The 20,479-nt window shown below is 40.7% G+C and overlaps 1 protein-coding gene across 1 annotated transcript in view; it reads left to right on the top strand.

Moving 5' to 3' along the window:
- Positions 1-294: 294 nt before the first annotated feature.
- The window catches only part of necab2 (N-terminal EF-hand calcium binding protein 2), a gene marked incomplete at both ends in the record, with an annotated part of 130,133 nt that continues 109,948 nt past the window's right edge, over positions 295-20,479 (top strand). The window contains 2 exons of the mRNA XM_080505106.1: positions 295-621; positions 6,445-6,469. Coding sequence (XP_080361232.1) covers positions 295-621; positions 6,445-6,469 — 352 coding nt within the window. The remainder of the gene's footprint in view (positions 622-6,444; positions 6,470-20,479) is intronic.

Below are 20,479 nucleotides of genomic sequence, written 5' to 3'. Positions count from 1 at the left end.
GTGCATTTTAGGGCACACGTTACTGACAACATTCACAACTCTCCAGGAACATTCAAAGCACTTGGAGTATTAGAAGAGATGTAAGTTCAATAAAGCGCAATACACTCATAGTAAGTGTGCAGAAATTTAAATGATGTTTATTTCCTCGGTTGATGTTGGATATGTAGGGTATGAAGGGAGGGTGGGTGTGTTTCGGAGTGGGTGCTGTGATGTAAGAGGGGAGTTGGGGAGGGGGGGGGGGTTCTCTCTCTCTCTCCCCCATAGAGCGCAGCATGAGCGCTCCGCAGCAAAAGGATGTGTGAGCAGGCAGCGCGCTACTGTAGGGACGGAGTCCACAAACTGCTCAACAAAGAACAAGCCAAACTTCGAGCCCAGGAAAGCCGCGAACAGCCGAAACCCGTAGCCGGTCAGGACAGCGAGTCCGCGACGGCAGCGCAGTCCGGAAACAGCGGCGCCCAGCCCGGTGGAATCGACGGGCTCGTCCGCTGGATCGTCACCAAAATGAGCGATAACAAGAACATCTCCAGCCGGGAGTACGCCTCCAGCAAGGAGGAGGTGGCCGTGGCTCAGGAGCAGTTCTTCGCCCCGGAACCGCGGAGAGGCATCTCCGTCATTCTGGATGTGAGTATGGAGACGCACGGGGCGGTTTGCCGGTGCCGGTGCCGGTGCCGGGCTTCAGCCTGCAGGTTGCTGGTGCGGTGTGGTTGCACTGCGTGCGGAGCGCGATGCAGTGCGCACTTACGCACGAAGGAGACGTTACGATTTGAGCTCGTAAACTCCTGTTTGGCAGAGCAGATACAACATACCCCGGTTAATTGACACTCTCGCGTGGCACGTGGGTCCAGCTGGTCACTCTCCAGTTCGTCTCCGCTTATTTTGCACTTTCATTTTTCCCTCCTTCTGCACCCCCCCAACCCCCCCACAAAAAAAATAAAATTATAAAATAATATCAGTGCACTTTAAGAGCCTCGGGTGAGTCTCCAGATCGAATCAGACTGTAAATTACTTCTCCATATCGATAAATCAGCCATCATAAAGGCACATCCGTGAGTTACAGTTTCCCCATTTTTACGCACAGCAACTGAACCCGTGCCAATTTTATCACAGCTATTTCATCATTAATGAAAACGTCTCTCTGCCGTATTGTTATCGACCCCTGCGTGACAGCCAAAGCTAAATCTCACCCCTCATCCTACAATAATGTATTTATTTCTATCTAACGCGCTCTCCAGTGGGTGATCTCTGCATTGGCAGTGGCACTTGGGCAGCGCAGCGTTGATTTAGGTCAACTCATCAATACTATTGGGTGATTTTTCATCACAGCCCTTCTAAACGTCGTCCCTGGAGATCTGCTGATGCTTTTTTAATGGGGTATAAAACAAAAGAGAAAGTAGTTCAGCCTACCCACACCCTGACCACGACCTAGTTAGATTGATTGGGTGATAAAGGAAGGGGTCCATAAGAAACTAATTAGACCAGAGGGCTAATACTAGTACCCTAGTAAACCAATTCTCTGTGAGCCTGTGGAAGAGGTGTAGCCTAATTTGATGATGCTGAAGCATCTCTCCTTAAAAAAAAGATTGCCCAATCCAGATGCATTGAATTCACGTTTTAAAAGACAAAAAGTGAGGTCCACACAGTGTAGAAGGCAGCTGGTTGACCCAGGGGAAAAATGTACCTGTCAATTCAAGTCTGAGTGAAGAATCGACCTCAAATAAGTATCTCAACCAAGAATTAATTGAAATTACTCCACATTATTGCACAACGAAATGTACTACACTGTAAAAAATACTAAATGCATCAAAACAACAGAATATTGGTCCGTTTCATTGAATTAGCTGCAATGATTCCGATGTTAGATGTGCTTGGTCATATTGGCTTTCTGGTGATGAGGATGAGCGATCAAAGCTGCTTGAGGTGCAGCAGAATGATTCCAGTTCAAGACCTGGTCTTTGTGGAGTTTGCATGTTCTCCCAGTGCATGCTTGTGTTTCCTCCCACTTGAGGCTAAATGGTCATTATGAAGTGAACATGTCTGTGTAAGTCCTGTGGTATACATATCTGCTTTGTTCGATGAGTCGAAGTGTCTTTTTACATGTTTTTCTTTTACTTTATTTCTTCCATTTCTGGTGAAGTTTATTTATTCTTTCTTCTTTGTTGCCTTTGTGCCTCACGCCCTGATCATGACATTTGAGCTATACTCACACTGGATGTCTGAAAAAAACACCCCCTGATATCGGCCGTGGGCTCATCCTGGTATTTTCTCTCGGAGCTCGCTTTCTGTCTCGCCTTGAACTTTGAAATGTTAATCGTTTTGCCATTTTCCAATATTATTGACCCCCGGCATTATTATCATGGTGAGGAAGTCTCCACCAAAGGGCTTAGAGTGATTGCTCTCTCTCTCTCTCTCTCTCTCTCTGTGTGTGTGTGTGTGTGTGTGTGTGTGTGTGTGTGTGTGTGTGTGTGTGTGTGTGTGTGTGTGTGTGTGTGTGTGTGTGTGTGTGTGTGTGTGTGTGTGTGTGTGTGTGTGTGTGTGTGTCTGTTTCTGCATCGACAGGCTGCATTTTTCCCTCATTAGACCCTTTGCCTGCTTGTTTTTTCTCCTTTGCTCTTTCTCCCCTCATATTCATCTTAACCCCGTAGCTCCTCCTCTAAACTCCTTTCATCATTTGTCCTCTCCTCTCCTTCCCTCCTCTCCTCTCCTTGTTTCCTCCATATCCTTCTTGTCTTCCCTCACTCTCTCCTCAGAAACATCCATTCTTAATAAGGTTACGAGATGGATTGCAGCCCCACCCCACCCCCTCCTCTGTCTCTGTCCTCTGTTTCTATTTTGTCGACTTCTTGCAGTTCCTTTCTTCTGCTGCCTCTCGTTTCCTCCCCACTCCCCGTTTCTGTTACAACTCTTTCTCAAACACGTGCTGCCTCCTCACTGCAATGCCCCCCCCCCCCCCCCCCCCCCCGTCTCTCCAGGCTTGTCTTTCTGAAGCAGCTCCAGAGTTGGCTCTTGTTCTGTGAAGTTGAGTGCACCCCAGGGTGCCGCTGGAAAGCAGAACAATGCAGAACAACTCGTCATTTGGAAACGTGGCCGCTCTCACTGGCTAATGATCTTCATTCCGGCCCGCAGATGGCTGCAGCCGCTGCGTAAATGCAATGCTTATTTTGAGTTTGGCAGGCCATAAACTTGCAGTGCAAGAATCTCCACAGCAGTTTTTGCACAGTTAGTTCCACAAATGCATAATTGGTGTGGAAAAATTGCTGTGTAAGCAGTTTTCCTGATCATCTTGCACTGTTGCCTCAAAGTTATGGCTGCACAACTGCAAAATTGCAAAGTCACAGAGCCTCCTACTCCAACCAGAGATGGTCTTGTGTCTGACAATCTTTGGGAATGTGATGAAGTGACTCGATGCACCACTTATAAACCTTAGGACATTATGGGAAAACCACTCCTCAAAATACATTCAGGTGCATTGTCCTACCCTGTACTGCAGGAGGGTCAAGTTCAGCTCCGGGCCATATATGCCCCGATTTAATCTCGAGTGGGCAGACCTCAGGAACTCAAAATGTTTCCTTTTTGTGTTAGAGCTGCGAATATAACAGAAAACTCTACAACTGTTAGAACAAACGTTTTTAAACTTGAACAAATAATCAAATTTAACATTATGCTATTTTCATACTTTTCTGTTTCGAGTACTACTGACTTACCTCTTACTACTAGTGAATAGCTAACATCTGAAAACCCATTCTCTTTTTACTCATGTATTCCCAAACTTCACTTAAAAATGGTATTGAAATACAAGATTGAGTTGAATTCCACAGAATAATTCCTAGATAACCTATAATAAAAATAATAATAAAAATACATTAATAACAACAACAATAATAATAATAATACTCCTACTACTACTACTACTACTACTGCTACTACTACTGCTACTACTACCACTACTACTACTACTACTACTACAACAACTACTACTACTACTAATAATAATAATAGTCACTCAGTTTTGCAACACTTCTTTTAAGCACACATGGAAGAAATTATGTGCAAACGGTGACAAGCTGCAACTTGTATCATCTGCTTCACATTCACAGTAAGTTATCAGAGGCAAACACACCTTTCAATGGCAAATCAACTTCAAGACCAAAACCGAATGAATGTCAGAAAAAATTAACAGTGAGAAATTATTTACTGACTCTATATTGTCAATTTTATTCAATGTATCTGTGTTTATTTTTGTTGTAATACAAACCATAGTTCCAATATTGAAAAATGAAAACCTCTCATGTAGTTTGTAGCCCACCTGCAATACTTTCAGAGACCACCGGGGGGCCACAGCTCACATTCCTTTTTTAAACCACTGACACAACATATCAAAAATTTGTGAAAAAAATGTGAAATCATTCATTTTGTTGCCCACAATGCATTTGAGTTTCACGTGTCTCCCAATTCACTTCTGACTGTCCCCGTGTCGGCTCATTTTGAATCCTTTCTCTCTGTATTCCACCCATGTGTTGTTTTCCGACACTCCTCACTTCACTGACACACCGAGGAAAGTATTCAACCTGACATTTTCTGATCCATAGGGAAGGAAACTTTCACTGAAGCTCTAAATTAGCTCAGTGTGGCGAAGGCACGCATAGCGAGTAATCATCATTCAGCTGTACATCAGTGGCTTTGTTTTGCCTGTGATTATTTTTTTTAATTTCCTGCCACACAAACTTTTATCACACACCATCACCCATCATGCTTTTTCTCCGGATGTATTCATGTGGCCTCACTGTATAGCTGTATAGGTTCAATCTGTGAAGTGCATGGTAGACTGGTCATTTCCATTAACAGCCAGTCTATTTCTTGGACCATTTTTATTCCCAAGAACAAGTTGTTCTCTTCAACTTAAATAGATTCAGAGTATTAATCGTCTTTAATCATCCGTCACCTCAGCTGTAAATGCATTTTTGTACATGTTAGGATATCCATGTGCACATCTCATTTGAGTTGGCTTCGGGCTCAGAGTGCAACGCATTGACTTGCTTGCAGATTTGTTAAATAACTCCAAAACTAAACACACATTGGCAGCCAGCGTCTAGTTGTCTGAGGAAAATCAGGCACTTTAGAAGAGATGAAGCTGGCGGACTTGTTGCACCAAGGTTCAAAGTAAACCAATGAAGAAGAAATGAGAGTAAATGAATGGAAGTAGTGCAAGGTATAAGATAACTTTTTGCTTTTTTTCCAGCTTCACTCCTGTGTTAGTGAGTTTTGTTCAACGGGATCATGATCAGGGTTTATCTGTATCATGACTCTGAGGAAAACTTTGGCTTCAGTGTTTTACATTGTGTGTTGGGTGCTCGAACCCTTCCTCTATTAAACCTGTGCAAAGTGAGGACTGCAGTTTCAATCTGGGATATCTAAAATGGGCTGCATGGTGATGTAGTGGTTTGCACCATTGCCTTACTGCAGGATTTTCCAAGCTTGGTCTTCCAGTGCATGCAGATTCCCTCAAATAGTCCAAAAACATAGGGCTGCATGGTGGACCAGTGGTGCAGCAACAGGAAAGAGCACGTTTTACAATTGTATGTGTTATTATTAACAGGTTGCCACATTAATCTTAATTGTGGTGTTATGAGTCTAAAATATGTCGATGATGACTCAAAATGAAAATGATGACTTTTTGTCAAAGGGTGAGTCCGGGGCGGCCCTCTGAACCTTGGTTTGTTCTCTGACAAAAATCTGACGCAGGGTCATTTTCAACGGCATATCAGAAATGTGACATTTTTGCCCTTTCATGTCATATAGTTATCTCACATTTCCATCGCACCCTGACTTGCAGGAAGCCCGGCATGCTGCACCCCGCTCCAACGTTCATGGATGTGCGAGGACCCGCTTGCAGCTTTAATTATTGATTCGGACTATCTTCTAATACAATCGACTGGCTCCTCAGCAGATGAATGACAAGAGAGTGAACCAATGTTTTTTTAGTAGATCATCACAGCTTTGTATCAGTCAGTATTATTGAAGTTCAAATCTTTTGATCCTTCCTTTTATTTCAAAAGGACATATTCATGACGACAAGTGTTGGCTGTGGTGTTCTCCAGGCTTCAATACTGGGTCCGTTTTGCTTTTTTTATGTCTTTGGTCTACTTTACACTGTAGGGTAGAAAAATAATGTGTCATTGTTTAGACGTCGCACTACTATACTTTTGAACCCACACAAAGAAAGGTAGAATAATATATCCTGGAATTCAGTGATTCGTTTCATTTTTCTGTGGCATCAATATTTAAATCACTTCATATTATTCGATCTAATAATATGTCGAATTTATGGAACAAAGTAACACCAGCTTTGCACTGAAAACTGACCTTCATCTTAAGTACTCTCCCACAGCTTGTCTCAGATACTTTAAGTGACACTAACTGCACTGTTTTTGTTTTTTCTCTTCACAGATATTCAGAAGAGCCGACAAAGACGGTGAGAGAAAATATTCACTTTCCTAATTGGTCTCTGCAGACTTAAAGAGAAAACACAGCTGGAACTGCAAGTTTCTATTATGTGTTCCGTTAATGCAGCATGTTCACAGATATTCAATGTAATATTCAAAATGGAATGTTTTCCATCTGATTGCGTTGGTGTCTCGAGATTTCACACTTTTACACAAGCACATACAGGCTACCAGGATCTTATACTCTTTAATACATTATTATGTTGTCTTGTTGACATTATTGGATATCTTTCTTGCAACCATTGAGATTTATGTTCAACATAACGCAAGAAATAAAGACTTCATTTATTTACAAAGTTACTAAAAATAAGAATATTTTCATTTTGTGAAACTTATGCACAAATTAATTATGCATATACTGTTAATACTGTACAATTAATCAAAGTCAATAATGTTCATAGGATTTATAGGCTATTTCAGTTGTTGTGCACACTGTAAGAAGGGCTTACTAGTGAGATAGTAGTTTTCAAGGCTTTTGCAAAAATACATACGCTCTGATAGTTTTCAGTTGCTTTTTAAAATTTCGGTGGAACAACAATCTTTTCCTGAGTTATTGTGTCCTCGATGGTTTCCATACAGTCCTGACATGAGATTTATTTATTTAGCTTTTTGTCAAACAAGGAAGTGGCGAAGTGTGTCTGTGTCTGTCTGAGCCTCCGCTGCAGTATTTTTAGCATGTTGAGGCATTAAAGTGTTTTCAGAGGGGAAAGTTTACATCACTGTGAAGAGGTGCCAGTGAGCGGTTTGTTTATACCTCCTGGCAACACATGTAGCGCTGTTTTCTCTCTCTGCATCTCTTCTCCTCCTCCTCCTGATCCATCCATCCTCCCTAGCCTTTGCCTCTGTGCCTAGTTTATCCTGTCACTGCGGCGTCTGCAAAAGCTATTTAACTAATGAGGAAACAGCAAGAAAAAAAAAGGCTCTGCTTTCATAGCGGCCAGATGGCCATGTGTTTTTCTACTATTTATTGCTGTATGTGTATATTAGCAGGTATCCATTAGTATACATGCGCGTGTATCCGATGTATTTAAGTCTTCCAGAAATGAATGCAAGTCAATACCCAACATAATGTCCAAAAAACGTTTCGAGTCAAGCTGTGAAATGTTTCCCAGAAGCATGAAAACACAACAAAATAAGGAAAATAATTACAAATGTTTGTGGAAACATGTTATGTTAAACATGTTTTGTTGGACTACAGGTATGCAAGAACTAGTTATGATTTACTTTAGAGTTAGTCTACAGGAAATGAATGGAAATAAAAAGGGAAAAAAAACCCCCACAACTTTTTGACCAAAATTCAATTCTTTCATGTAAAAACATGTGGATTTGAAGTAAAATCATATTTTTTCTGAACAAAGTTACTACTAGTTAAGGTTGACTCTAGAGTAAGTCTGCAGTATATCAATGCAAGTCAATGCAATGCATTTCATGCACATACTGCATGAAAGCAGTATTTCTGTGCGCATGAATGTGTGTAGGATTGATTTCTGTTATCTCAGCTGATTACTCATTTGCTCTCTGTCCCGTACAGCCACACTTCTCAAATTTATGTCTGTGACGAAGGTATCTGTTATACTTTAATGCACACTGTGATGACGTTTTATGTGGTCGTCGTTCAGCTGTTGTGGGGACGCATCGCTGAAGTTACAGACGGAGCGAACATAAACATTTTTTGTTTTTTTACAGAATGTCACGATGACAACGCCACCATGACACTTTTATCTCACTTGGGGTTCAAATTGATTGTGGCTTTACAGCAGGCTGTGGCATCAGCTGTCAGCCTTTTAAATGCTTGCACAACTTAATTACCCACCACTCTGATACAGAACAGCGGTAAAGACAAATTTACATTTTCATTTCACGCTGATCTCATCCTCCGGCACGGCCCAGTTGTGTTTGCAGCTTTTTTTTAGTCGGCCTCAGATTGTGTGAAAGTTTCTGCTAAACAGTCTCCTGGGGTGTTTCAGCCACTGTAGCTGGAAACACACACACACACACACACACACACACACACACACACACACACACACACACACACACACACACACACACACACACACACACACACACACACACACACACACACACACACCTGCAAAACCAAGCAGCACCCATAAAGCATGCATTCAAGTAAGCTGGTGCTGCTGCAGAAGGGAGGAAGAGAGAGAAGCAGAGATGGTAGTTATTATGTAGAAATTGTTATTTGATGTATGGAACACAGGCTGAAGAGAAAGAACCAGTGAGCATAAAGCTGGAGAGGAGCTATTTTTACTCTCCTCCTCCTCTCTCCTGGGAGCAGACCAGGGAACTGTTTTAATGAGTGAGAGAGAAGAGAAAGGAGATGCTGACGGGGGGAAGGTGGGGGTGGGGGGTTGTTAAAAAGAAAAGAAGGTGCAGGGAAGGCAGCGATTGACAGAAGGAGAGGCAGGAGGTGGCAGAGCCTAAAAGGGAGCGCAGGCCAGTTGCAGAAGGCGAGCATAGAGAGGAGCCAGGGTGTAAGAGAGGATCATATCGCTGACAACTGGGCAGTAATTGAGGTTTAATTGGCTGAGTTCTGTCTTTACATTCACGCTGCAGATCTCAGGGCTGGGCTGGTCCTGATGCCCCTGAGCTGCTGAAACAGCAAGCCGGAGACTCTCTGGTGTGTGTGTGTGTGTGTGTGTGTGTGTGTGTGTGTGTGTGTGTGTGTGTGTGTGTGTGTGTGTGTGTGTGTGCGTGCGTGCGTGCGTGCGTGCGTGCGTGCGTGCGTGCGTGCGTGCGTGCGTGTGTGTGTGTTTGCAAGAGAACAAATGAAAAGACATTGAAACTTTTTTTTTCTCAACAAAACAAAAGTACTGACAGATTTAACAGTCAGTCACAAAGTGAAAATCAGATTATCTTCCTCCTCATAGACAGACCTTATACGATCAGTGTCTGAAATATGGCTGCCCATTACTCTCTCTCTCTGTTGGTGGATTTGAACAGTGATACAGACGTTTAGAAGGCTCAGTCCCTCAGCAGAGGCACTGAATCATCGTTTGAGATGCACAATGAAGAAACGCTGCATGTGAACTGCTGGCATCTTAGCATTATCGGCTGACATGATGGCTCGGAATTCACAAATCAGACACTGTCACCTGTGTAGTTTTGTACTCCTGTGCATAAAGCATGTGGTGCTTTTTTCCTCAAGTAGGCTTCATATTGAGCTTCTATTGAGTAGGTATGTAGTGGTGATTAGCGCAACTAACAGAGAGACACAGTACTGCAGCTGGTGGTGTGTTTTTGTGCCAGGGCGGCTCTGAAATGATTGCATCATTTGACAGCACTTACTGTTTGCGCTTGCTGCAGCATCTTTAATGTTCCTCAATCCAACAAGCTGCTGCAGTTTTAAGACAAAATCTTTACAAGTGAAAGGGAAAAAAAGCTATAAAATGCTAACAACTTTTACCATACTTTGTGCAAACGCTGCCTGACATTAGCCAGATTTGTATTTGCATTTTAAGGACCCAATAAAATTGAACCCATTCAATTGTCAAGCTAATTAAACTTAAGCAAGCAACAGTGAACTAACAGAAGAACAACTTGTAAATTATAAAGTACTAAGATGTGTTTTATTTGGCATCCTCAAGCTCTTAAACACAAAGACGTGTGATTTATGATCAGTTTAATCTGTAAACACACTTTTGATTTATTCTTTTTTAGATCAAGATGCTGTTCAGTTTTTACTTTTAGCAGATTTCCTTTTGTTTAACAATACAGCAGGAACAAGGTCAGACCCCAACCCATTTAGTTCTCATACAGTGACTCTGGTAACGCATTTTGGGCAGTTTGTCGAAATAGACTTACCGTGGCGTTCAAAATGGAACGCCACGTTGTTCCACAAGTCATAGAACCAATTCAAAATGGAAGATGCTAAACAGCGCCTCGGCCCCCTCGATGGGAATTTGAGTCTAAAAAAACCCAAGATGCAAAAGTCTCCCAACAGTAATATGTACACTCTGTGGGAGGGCGTTTTCTTTTCACTGAAGCATGTCCATTTTAAAATACCACATCAACGTCGAGGAATCTGCTGACTGTTCTCAGTTGCAGGCAGTGTTGTAGATAAGAAGCAGTCAACTCTCCTCTCGGGCGATTTCAAGAAATTAGTTTGTCTGAGTAGTTGGCTGAAAAATGAGTAACAGGAACATTAATGTGGACGATTGTTTCGAAAAAGAGAGGTTTTATGTTAATATGACCTGTTAAAGGTGTTTAATAATTGCATTAAGTGCATATATATTCCCTTCTATCTTGAGTCTTTATGCCCATGCAAAATTAAACACAATTAATATAGATTTAAAATGAGTTATATTTAATTGTGATTACTCAAAATGAATCCACAGTAAAAAAAAAAGTTTGACTTCCAGTTACTTTTTGTTTTTAAATGCATTTTTATTATAAAATCACCTCTGCTGTACTTATAAAAAGTGTTTTAATAATATAGTTGATAATTTTAGCTTCCAATCCAGATTTTTCTTGCAGCGGCACCCACCTTAAAGCTCTTTGGCGCCACCCAGTGGAAACCCACTTCAAATCCTGTGAAGTCATTATTTTTAGCTGCAAACTCCTGTGCAGGTGAGCGGAGGCGTGTCACCAAGTTGTATCGAAAACAAATCAAAAATGACTTTTTGACGTCTGGGTGCGCTCCTCAATTACCACTGAGGGTATTTTTAATTCTCTTGCTTCTCGCTTCGTGACTCATCAGCCATCTGCTAATTATCGTCACAGCGCCTGACATAAAGACAGAAAGCAGACAGAGTTTAGGGAGGCTTGTTTACCCGTGCTGTCAGGACTCGACAGTATTACAACATTGCCGCTTAAAGCAAATAGGCGGCTGCAGTTGCTTCTGCTCAGTGTGGCCAAAACACAGCTCAGATACATTAATTAAACCGACTTCCTCATTCAGTTTGTACTCTGTCTGGAGATTTGGTGCCTGAGCATCCTCAGCTGTGCACTTCGTTTCCTCCTGCCGATCTGTCCCGGGTTTCTTTGCTTGTTTTCTGTCACGCCTCATGCTCAGATTTGTCTCAGTCTAAATGTTCAATGAGAAGCAGGCTCATTTCAGAAAGCAGGGACTCACTTGTTTACATGCAAGTTGAACTTTTCTTGGAGTGATTTGGTGAAACACTAATTTTCTTCCTCTTTTAACAAATTCAAGCTAATATAAGCCACAAAAATTATCCAAACTGTGGTTTTCCCCACTCATATGCAACTTAAATCTGATTTGAGCAGCAGAAGCTAATTTTTTATCAAGCAATTATTGGTTACATTTAAATACTCTAAAAATGTTTGCATTCCAACTGTTTAATTATCAAATTGGTGACTGTGGTGGATTCCCAAATGGTACAAATAATGCTTAAGGCCATAAACTAATTCCTGACAACTATTCAAAAGTTTTATCCGTGGAGATTGGGGCTAAGTTCTTTATATTTTAGTTTTTGCTTTTTAGTTTGTGGCGTTAAATTATTGAATAGATTGAAAACAGATTTAGTTATACTCAAATATGAAATGAATTAACAAAATCTGTTTCTACTACTGCTAATGTAAAATGATGTTTCACATAGACGGCACATATAGCTATAAATTATATTATTGCAGTTTTAATTATGAGTACTGGTGCAATCAATACACACATCTGCCTTAAATCTACTTGATAATTCTGCTTTATGTTCACTTTATGGGTTTGATAATGTAATGGACTGCTTCATGGTGGAACATTTTTCTAAGGTTTCACCATTATGATAATGTCTACAAAGAATTAAAAAAAAATGTAAGGTTTGTAAAAATGTGACTTTTAGCAACAGGAGTGGATTCGTCCTCCTTCATTGATGCTGTTTTGCAAACTTATCAGCGTGTCTGCTCCCCGATTGATTCGAAGATCAAACCTGGTTTGTGCTCTGATGCTCGTCACTGTTGATGTTTTCTCTTGATTTTGCTTGAAAGTTGAAATGTTGCTCTTTACTTTCTGCTGCAGTTACTCATCAACACTTATGCATCACTTGACTGTTTTCTAATTTCAGGCACTTTGAGTTCAGTATTACACTGAGAAGCTCCTGGCGTTTTTTGTTTTTTTTTCATATGCTGTCGACTTTCTTATTGGAGTTGTTGGTGCAGCGTCATCTTATGTGATTCAACAATGGCGAATACACAGACATTTGTATGGACAGAGAATGAAGTTACTCAACTATAAAACTACCAAGCTGTATAGGGAGTCATGAAACTCTGGAGGCAAACATTTTTGTTATTGTACATCTACAGATGTGCAGAACGATTTGCTGCGGCCGTGGTGTGCATGTGCAGTTGGAGTGTTTTCAAAAAGCTGCATTTCCAGATGTTAACATGGAAGAAAACAGATTAGCAGTGTTTTTTGAAATGTTTCACCGAGGGAGCCATTTTCAAAAAGTTGTGTTTTCAGTGGTTCCAAGCACTTTTGTCGCGTAAACGGACATCCAAAACACAACAAAAGTTTACCATTTTCACTTGACAACAAGCGATTTCGCTGAATGAAAGTGTGCACCACCTAGTGGTACAGACTTGTATTGCAAGGCTTAAACAGGTCAGGATAAGTTGCATATCTTGCTGAATTTGGTAGGTATACAGTGTCTTCGAGATGACACGTGTTGTCGTATTGTCTCATTTTGGGAAAATATTTTATTTTTATACTTGCATCAAAGGATAATATATATCGTACCTTTGTGGTGTGCTAACATTCTGCTGCATTGCAGGAAGATTTTCATTTTCTTGTTGCAATCTTGTTTTAGACGTTGTGGATTTCACAAGATTAATTGCGCGGTGGTTTCTTCTTTCTTCAGCACAGCAAATCGACTCACCACAACTCATTTTAATACTATCATTTATTCACAAAGAAGATGCACAAGTGCAAGTTGGTACATTTGCTATTTAATCAGTGGAGGTATCGGAAAACGACAATTGCATCAGTCTGAAAATACCAAAAACACTTAGTAGCATTGTGTTTTGCTTTGCTGCAGGCATAATAATTCATTTCTCAGACCTGAATGAACATTCTGTGTATATATAGTTCTAATTCGTTTCACGTTGAGACGAGACTCAGCTACAGACGTTTCTAGCACAAGTGCACTGCCTTTACCGGGGCACAAAGCTCAATGCGACAGACAAGAAAATGTGTGCGAGATTGGAGGGAAAAGAACAAGAAGTGATGATCAAACAGACCAAAATAGTCATAAGGAGGAGAAGTTTGAACTGAGAATGCTGTAAAGAAAAGAAAGTGACAGCAGTGCAACACAGCTTCAGCAGGTGTCAAAGGAGCGGGAGCAGGAGTGAAAGACAAGGACAGAGATTCAGAAGATGAGAGGAGATCACTGCGAAGGCAGAAAAACAAAACAGCATGTCAGTCAGTGAAGATGGACAAAGTGACATGTGGCAGACGTGATGGAGAGGCAGCAGGAGGAGGTATGAGCTGATGCTGATAGGCAGCAGGATCGGCCAGTATGGCGCATATACTGTACTTCATGATTTATTCAGTAGCAGCCAGTTGATTCACTGCTACAAGAGGATGGATGGATTGTATCTCTGCTTACTGTATTCTATTATTTATTTGGAATATTTAGATTTAATGACAATTTAAAATCCTGTTTGAATATTGCTCAGTGGATCCTTACGCTACCTAAACTTGATGAGTTGATCCAACACACTGATTGCTGAAAATCATTATGAACTCAAACAATTCAATCGTCAGTCATTTCAAATTCAAGTGGAGGTCATTTGAATATTTATTGTTCTAACTTCAGTGAATCAAATATCAACTAACATCAAATTTGTACCACTTACAAACAAAATAAATAAAGCACAATATTCAGAAATGAAATATAAAAGCTGAAAAGATCTTCAGCCATTTGCTGTATCAATGTGAAGAATAAGGGCCTCAATAGAAAGTCAACTTAATGAAAATTAGTCAATAAAAGTCAGTGGGATATAGTTTCAACCAAGTCACTTCCCTAGTTACTGAAGACTCCAATTTTACTAAAGTGTCTCTGTTGGTGACGAATAAACATAAAGCGTCAGGTTCTGTAGAGTTCTGTAGAGAAGGAACAAACCTTTTAGGAGTGGATTTCCAACTTAACAGACTGTCTTGTGATGGACTTTACTTTGGCTCCCTTAAAACACAGTAGCAGGTCGAGTGACGCTGATCCTTTATATTTAGATACTTTACTGATCCCTGAGTAGAATTACAGTTAATATATATCTATATGGACAGTGCAGTGCAGGGAGCTGCTGGGGGTCAAGGGCCGTGACCCACAGTAGCAACCCGTCAGCAGTGGGATTTGAATCCGTTTACAGTGATTCTTCTTCTCCTGTCTGATTGTTCCCATCCACTAATTTAATGACCAACCAATGTTCAGATGGCCTCCTTAAATCAATAAGCCCCTCCCACTAGACACATTACATTTGTCTTTGATATGAGTTTTTTTTTTTTTAAAGCGAGACATCAAGTAATTCAAAGCCAAGACAATTTTTATTCTTTAATTTTTATATTTTAATTAAAAACAAGAATAAAACCTTTCAGTTGCATTGGTGTGGTCACATGACTATTTTCCCGACTCCTCAACACGTGATTGGAAGCTGCCTCAGGTTGGTTCAGGAAGTCCATGAAAACACACATACAGGTGAGCAAATTGCAGTGAAATTGGCTGAACCCTGAGTACATTTGAGTGTATTTCTTTGTGCTGCTCAGTCACGTCTGAACAATATAACTTGCAGCCAAAGAACTCAAAACTTGTGAAACACCAGCGAAGGATCTTCGGGCAAACAGACTTCACATGAACCAGCTGGCTTCTCACAGTTTGTGTTCGGTCAGCATACAAACCAGTTAATCTGAGGCTGAAAACCCTCGCATGTTGGACAAATTCTCTTTTGTTTTTAGAGCAGATAGTTTGCAGATGAAATCTGGTACATGGATTTAGGGGTCTGTTGTCATTCCCATGATTTTTTTTTTTTTTACTAGGTGGGGTTTTGGCAACAACTAAGTTGATCAGTTATCAGAGCAGCCAAGCATTCAACGCCTGGTTGCTTTTAAAAACAAAAATGTTCTGATCATGTTCAAGCAGAATTCAGGATCTGTTTGTTTACCCCACCAATAGAGAACATGAACAGGGTTTAGATGGTTGTCAGACAGGTTTGTTATTTGGGTTCATTTCCCCATCGGACATACTTCCTCGTACTGAAATGTTCTTTTTATTTTTGTAAGTTCGAGATGGTCAATAATTGCTCTTTGGTTCAAGATTGTACTGCACCACTTGTGCACATGGCCACATGAAACAAACTCTGGCGGTAGCCCAGGAAGTTAATATTAAAATATGTTTCTGTTTTGTGACCTTTAAAATGAGCAAATGGACCTTTGTAATGTTTTTTAAACAAAATAATAATAAGATTAGAAGCACGATTCAAACTTATCTTGATAAGATGTGAGTCATTATGTGAACAACATTTGGTGGCAGATATTCAGATTTTATTGCAGTAAGTTGAGTTGAGTTTATAATTCATATAATTTCAGCACAGATAATATATAGTATATATAGTTTTTGAATCTGATGAATGCTATGGTGTCAAAGAGTTTTGATCACAGCTTTACAATATCTATAGTAAACCTGCTGTGCTGTTTGATCACATACAAAACTGACCAGGTCAATGGGAACTGGACATTAATGTCTTTAACTCAGCTGGTTGTTTTCCAATCCCAGGGTTGGTGGTTTGATCATCCATCCCATTCTATCCATGTTTGGAAGTGTCCTTGAGCAAGAGCCCATACCTCAACTTGCCATTATAGAAGGTAGAGTTTTTTGTATGATGTGTCTATGTAAATTTTAAACAATTCTAAAATTAAATGTAAGATTTAATCTCTATTCATTCAACCCCCTCACTCAATCTGGCCCCAAATTCTTTTGCAAATTGAACCCTGAGTACAAGCAGTAAAAGACAATTTCAGGTCCTTATTGCCAACAAACTTTGGGCATTTTAAACATGAATTAATAAAATAATGTCACTGTGAGTTTATTTTTACAAGTAGTATTGTTAAAATTTGGACCATACTGTTTGATACTTCCATTGTTCTTTGTTAAGTTTCTTTATGATCCAAAGGAAAAGCATTAAACAATAGAAAAACCAAAAGCAACCCTTGTCCACAAAATCACTGTGTCTTAAATATTGTGCTAACATATTTCTAAAAGAGTTGGCAGTTACCATGCAGAATTCCCTTGATAACACCACTGTCCACCACTTGTATAAATACTATCTCTTCCCTTTTTATTACAAGTCATTATCTATGGGGAACTATACCATTAACTAATTGTCGCAGGAAGGTCCGAGCTCATCTGTTGATCCACGGCTCTGCAGCTCTGCAGTCAGTCAGAATGGTGTCATGTGTATCTAATTACCTGCAGTCTTTAATCACTGACACCGCTGCTAACAAGCCCCAGAGTGCTGCATGCCGAGGGAGACAGACAAGATGAGAGAAGAAAGAGGGGAAGTTCTGTCAGTCACACAAAGAGGGGTAAAGTGTTTAAAGTTACCCCAATGCTCTGGTCTGATCTGCCTGTTTTAATGGAAAATGGAACCCTACTTATTGTAGTAGAACATTACTTATGATTTAAAATGGCAAACTGAGTTCACATTATAGCACATTTTGTTTCCTTGGCACTCTCTGATTGCTTTGCATGGTCACGATCACCAATTCATCCAAAATAACTTAACCGATGGGGACTGTCATACTGTGTGTTCATCCACCATTGCTTAGAACAAACTGATTGAGATTGAGCTCGAATTGTCAATACTGGGACTCTAAGCTACTTTAGCTGTCAGTGATCTAAGATTGAGTTGGAAAACCTGGAAAAACAGTTTATAGAAATAAAACACAAGAAGAACTAGTACATTCTAGTTGTCCTTGATGTTTAAGCAGTGGATGTGAAGGGCTTTAATCCTGCACTTTCCTTCAAAAGAGATACAATAGCTTACTTTTTGATGGATCATGTTCCATATTACCTTTATGTGTATGTCTTTTTACCAATATACCTGATTGCATGATGTCACTCATGGTGTTCCTTGGCTTTAATCATATAAACATGATTATTATATTATAAATGATCTTATTAGGGCACAAGGGTGAAATCTCATCAGTGCTGCACTGAGGCACATTCAAGTGGTAATTCTACTCTCTGAAAACCAGACAAAACCACTGTGTTGACTCTAATGACACACAGGTGGCCTGATCGACAGTAGCTGTGCTGAGAGTGAGTGATTGTTGTCCTCTTTCGCTTTGTCTCTGTCTCTCAGCATGTACTGACTGCAGGGTTCTGGACAGGTGGCCGGCTTTTCTAAAATGACTTGATCGAATCTCTGTGTGGTGCGGGGAGTCCCAATTCTGCTGCTTACAGTTCCACAATCGATCCAGTTCCTGACCAAGCGCGTTGCCTGATTCCTATAAAAAAGAGGCCTGTAGCCTCAAAGATGCAATTAATAAAGCGAGTGAGTTTGACTGATTCTGTTTACCAAGAGTATGTGCAGCATGCTGCTTCACCCCAGGAAGGTGATGGGATTGCAGCTGCTCTGTTTGTTAAAGTCTTTCTGAGTAGGTTTGCATGTTATTCCTGTGAGTTGAACATGTTTCTGACATTCTCCGTGTGTGATGGTTAGTCTTTCAGTCTTGATTGTCGAATGCGTTTTCCAAATCCAAAAGGTTTCTCTCATGCAAGATAAAAACACTGCCATTTTGGCTGTTGTCTTTGTGGATTAAAGTGGCCAACACAGTTTGGCTTTTTCCCTTCGAAATAATGCATAGTGTGATTCGTAATTATGTGGATTCTGGCGCGCACAATTGGGAACAAACTGCATGCAACTGTCAAGATACTTTCAGCCAGAGAGAACCAGGTCATCTGCATACATTAGATGATTGCTTACATGAATTCCAAGTACATAACCAAATGACATGCATATAAAACAACACCACTCCAGAATGCAGGGCGAGGGATATTACTTGGGGTTGGAGTATGTTAATGTGACAGGCTTAGAGTTGGCTGTGCTGAGGGAGAAGAAGGGTGGGATTTCTGCAGGGGGATGTGATGAAGACACACATGCAGACATTCTGCTGGAGGGTTGCCTGGTGTGGTAATGACCTCTGTGGTAAATGTTCAGCTGAAGCCAGCAGGCAGTAATGCTACTTGTTGTTACTCGTAGAGGCGAATATCACTGGGGGGGTTTCGAACCCCCCCAGTGATATTCGCCTGGTATTCGACCCTGAATGTTCGATGTTCAGGGTCTGGATCCTGGACTCGCTGAGAACAACTGATTTATTTATCTGAGACTTCTACAGTATACCATTGGAGAAGATTATATTGTTAAAAAGAGTTTATCAGAAACTCCAACCACCAAAAGCTGCTGGATTTAACAATGCAAAAAGCATCTTTTATCTCATCCACAAGAGGAAGTCGTGAAAAATTACCACATTCACTAGAAATTCTACATGATTGCAGGGCCTGGATAAAGGTGTGCTGCTGACCGTGACATGGCTCCTGCAGCCATCAGTTCCTCCGTCTGTGGCTGTGAAGGAGTTAATGTCGCGGGAGTGATGTGATAGAAACACTGGAGTGAAAAGCATAAAAGGACCCAGTGCAGGTTTCTTTTGGTGGCCTGTAGAAGAAAGAAGGGAGGAGGGAGGGAGGAGAGCGGAGGGGATTGAAGTCTCTTTGTTCACCGTCTTGGTCTTCTGGATTTGGATCAAAGGCTGCGAGTTAAGACGGCCTTTGAAAACGCTTGCCTCACCTGACGCTTTCTGCCCTCTGCCTGGTTAAAATCAATGTGCCCTGTTTTTGACTTGTTCACTCTGGATATTTTTGTGTTATGGAAACCTACAGGAGCTCACCGCTGCCTTTAGATATATAATTCTCTTTTTCATAAGCCTGTTTTAACACTAGAAGAGGAGAAAATTATTTGATTTGAGGCACTTTAAACTTTCTGGAATGAAAGACTTTTAAAAATATTTCTTTAAACATGCACATTATTTGTTAAAAAAGCATTCAAACAAGCCTTTAATCCTTCAACTATTATTCAGTAGTATCATGTCTCCTGTAATCCAAGCCAGAAAATGATTTGCTGTTGGCATGGTTGTAATTTTCACTAGACGCAGTCACTGTCATTAGATTGAGGTTATCTTCTTTAAAGGTTATCTGGTCTTTAGAGATTTCTCCACTTGCTCTGCTGAGCCCTGCTCGGACAATCCCCCTGAGTGTGTAGAAATGTGTTGATTCCTTTGTTGCATTTCTAACATTTGTCTTCAGTTAATCCTATTTCGAATCATCGTCATGCACAATTCTGTTGTGAATTAACCTCATATTTTGCCCCCATGTAGCACATCATACACTGGTGAACTTTCTTTCCCTTTTTAATCTCGTTCTGTCAGAATTTCAAGTGTTTTACTCCTTTTTGTAAAATTCATTATTGTGATATCCTAGAGTATGATTTTCCAGAATATTTTCCTTGTCTACAATTCATAGAGTGTACCATTTATTTTAGATAATCCGAGATCAGAACAAAAAGTGTCTTTGAAATCAGTTCAAATGGTTCAGGATGTGCTCAAGTAGTAGGTAAGAAACAAGCAGAGATCCTGCTGCTGTCTGATGCTGCAGGGATCTTAATGGGATTGATGGAAAGACTCAGTCATAATCAAAGATTTGGAAGTCATCTTTGATCAAATTTCTGTGACATTCTTCAATCTTAGCTTTTGTGTAATATTCAAAACCTTCAAAATACAGTACATCTAAAGACACACACACACACACACACACACACACACACACACACACACACACACACACACACACACATACACCCCACCCACCCCCGACTTCTCAGTGGGATCTGCACTGAGGCCTCGGCGCTCTGGTAGCGGGACGCCACATCCGAACCACATTTTGGCTGAAATACAAGCTGAGCTG

The sequence above is a fragment of the Blennius ocellaris genome (assembly GCF_963422515.1).
Source record: "Blennius ocellaris genome assembly, chromosome: 11".
Classification (NCBI taxonomy): Eukaryota; Metazoa; Chordata; class Actinopteri; order Blenniiformes; family Blenniidae; genus Blennius; species Blennius ocellaris.
The sequence above is the reverse complement of the archived record's forward strand: the minus strand, read 5'-3'. Positions and strand labels throughout refer to the sequence as shown.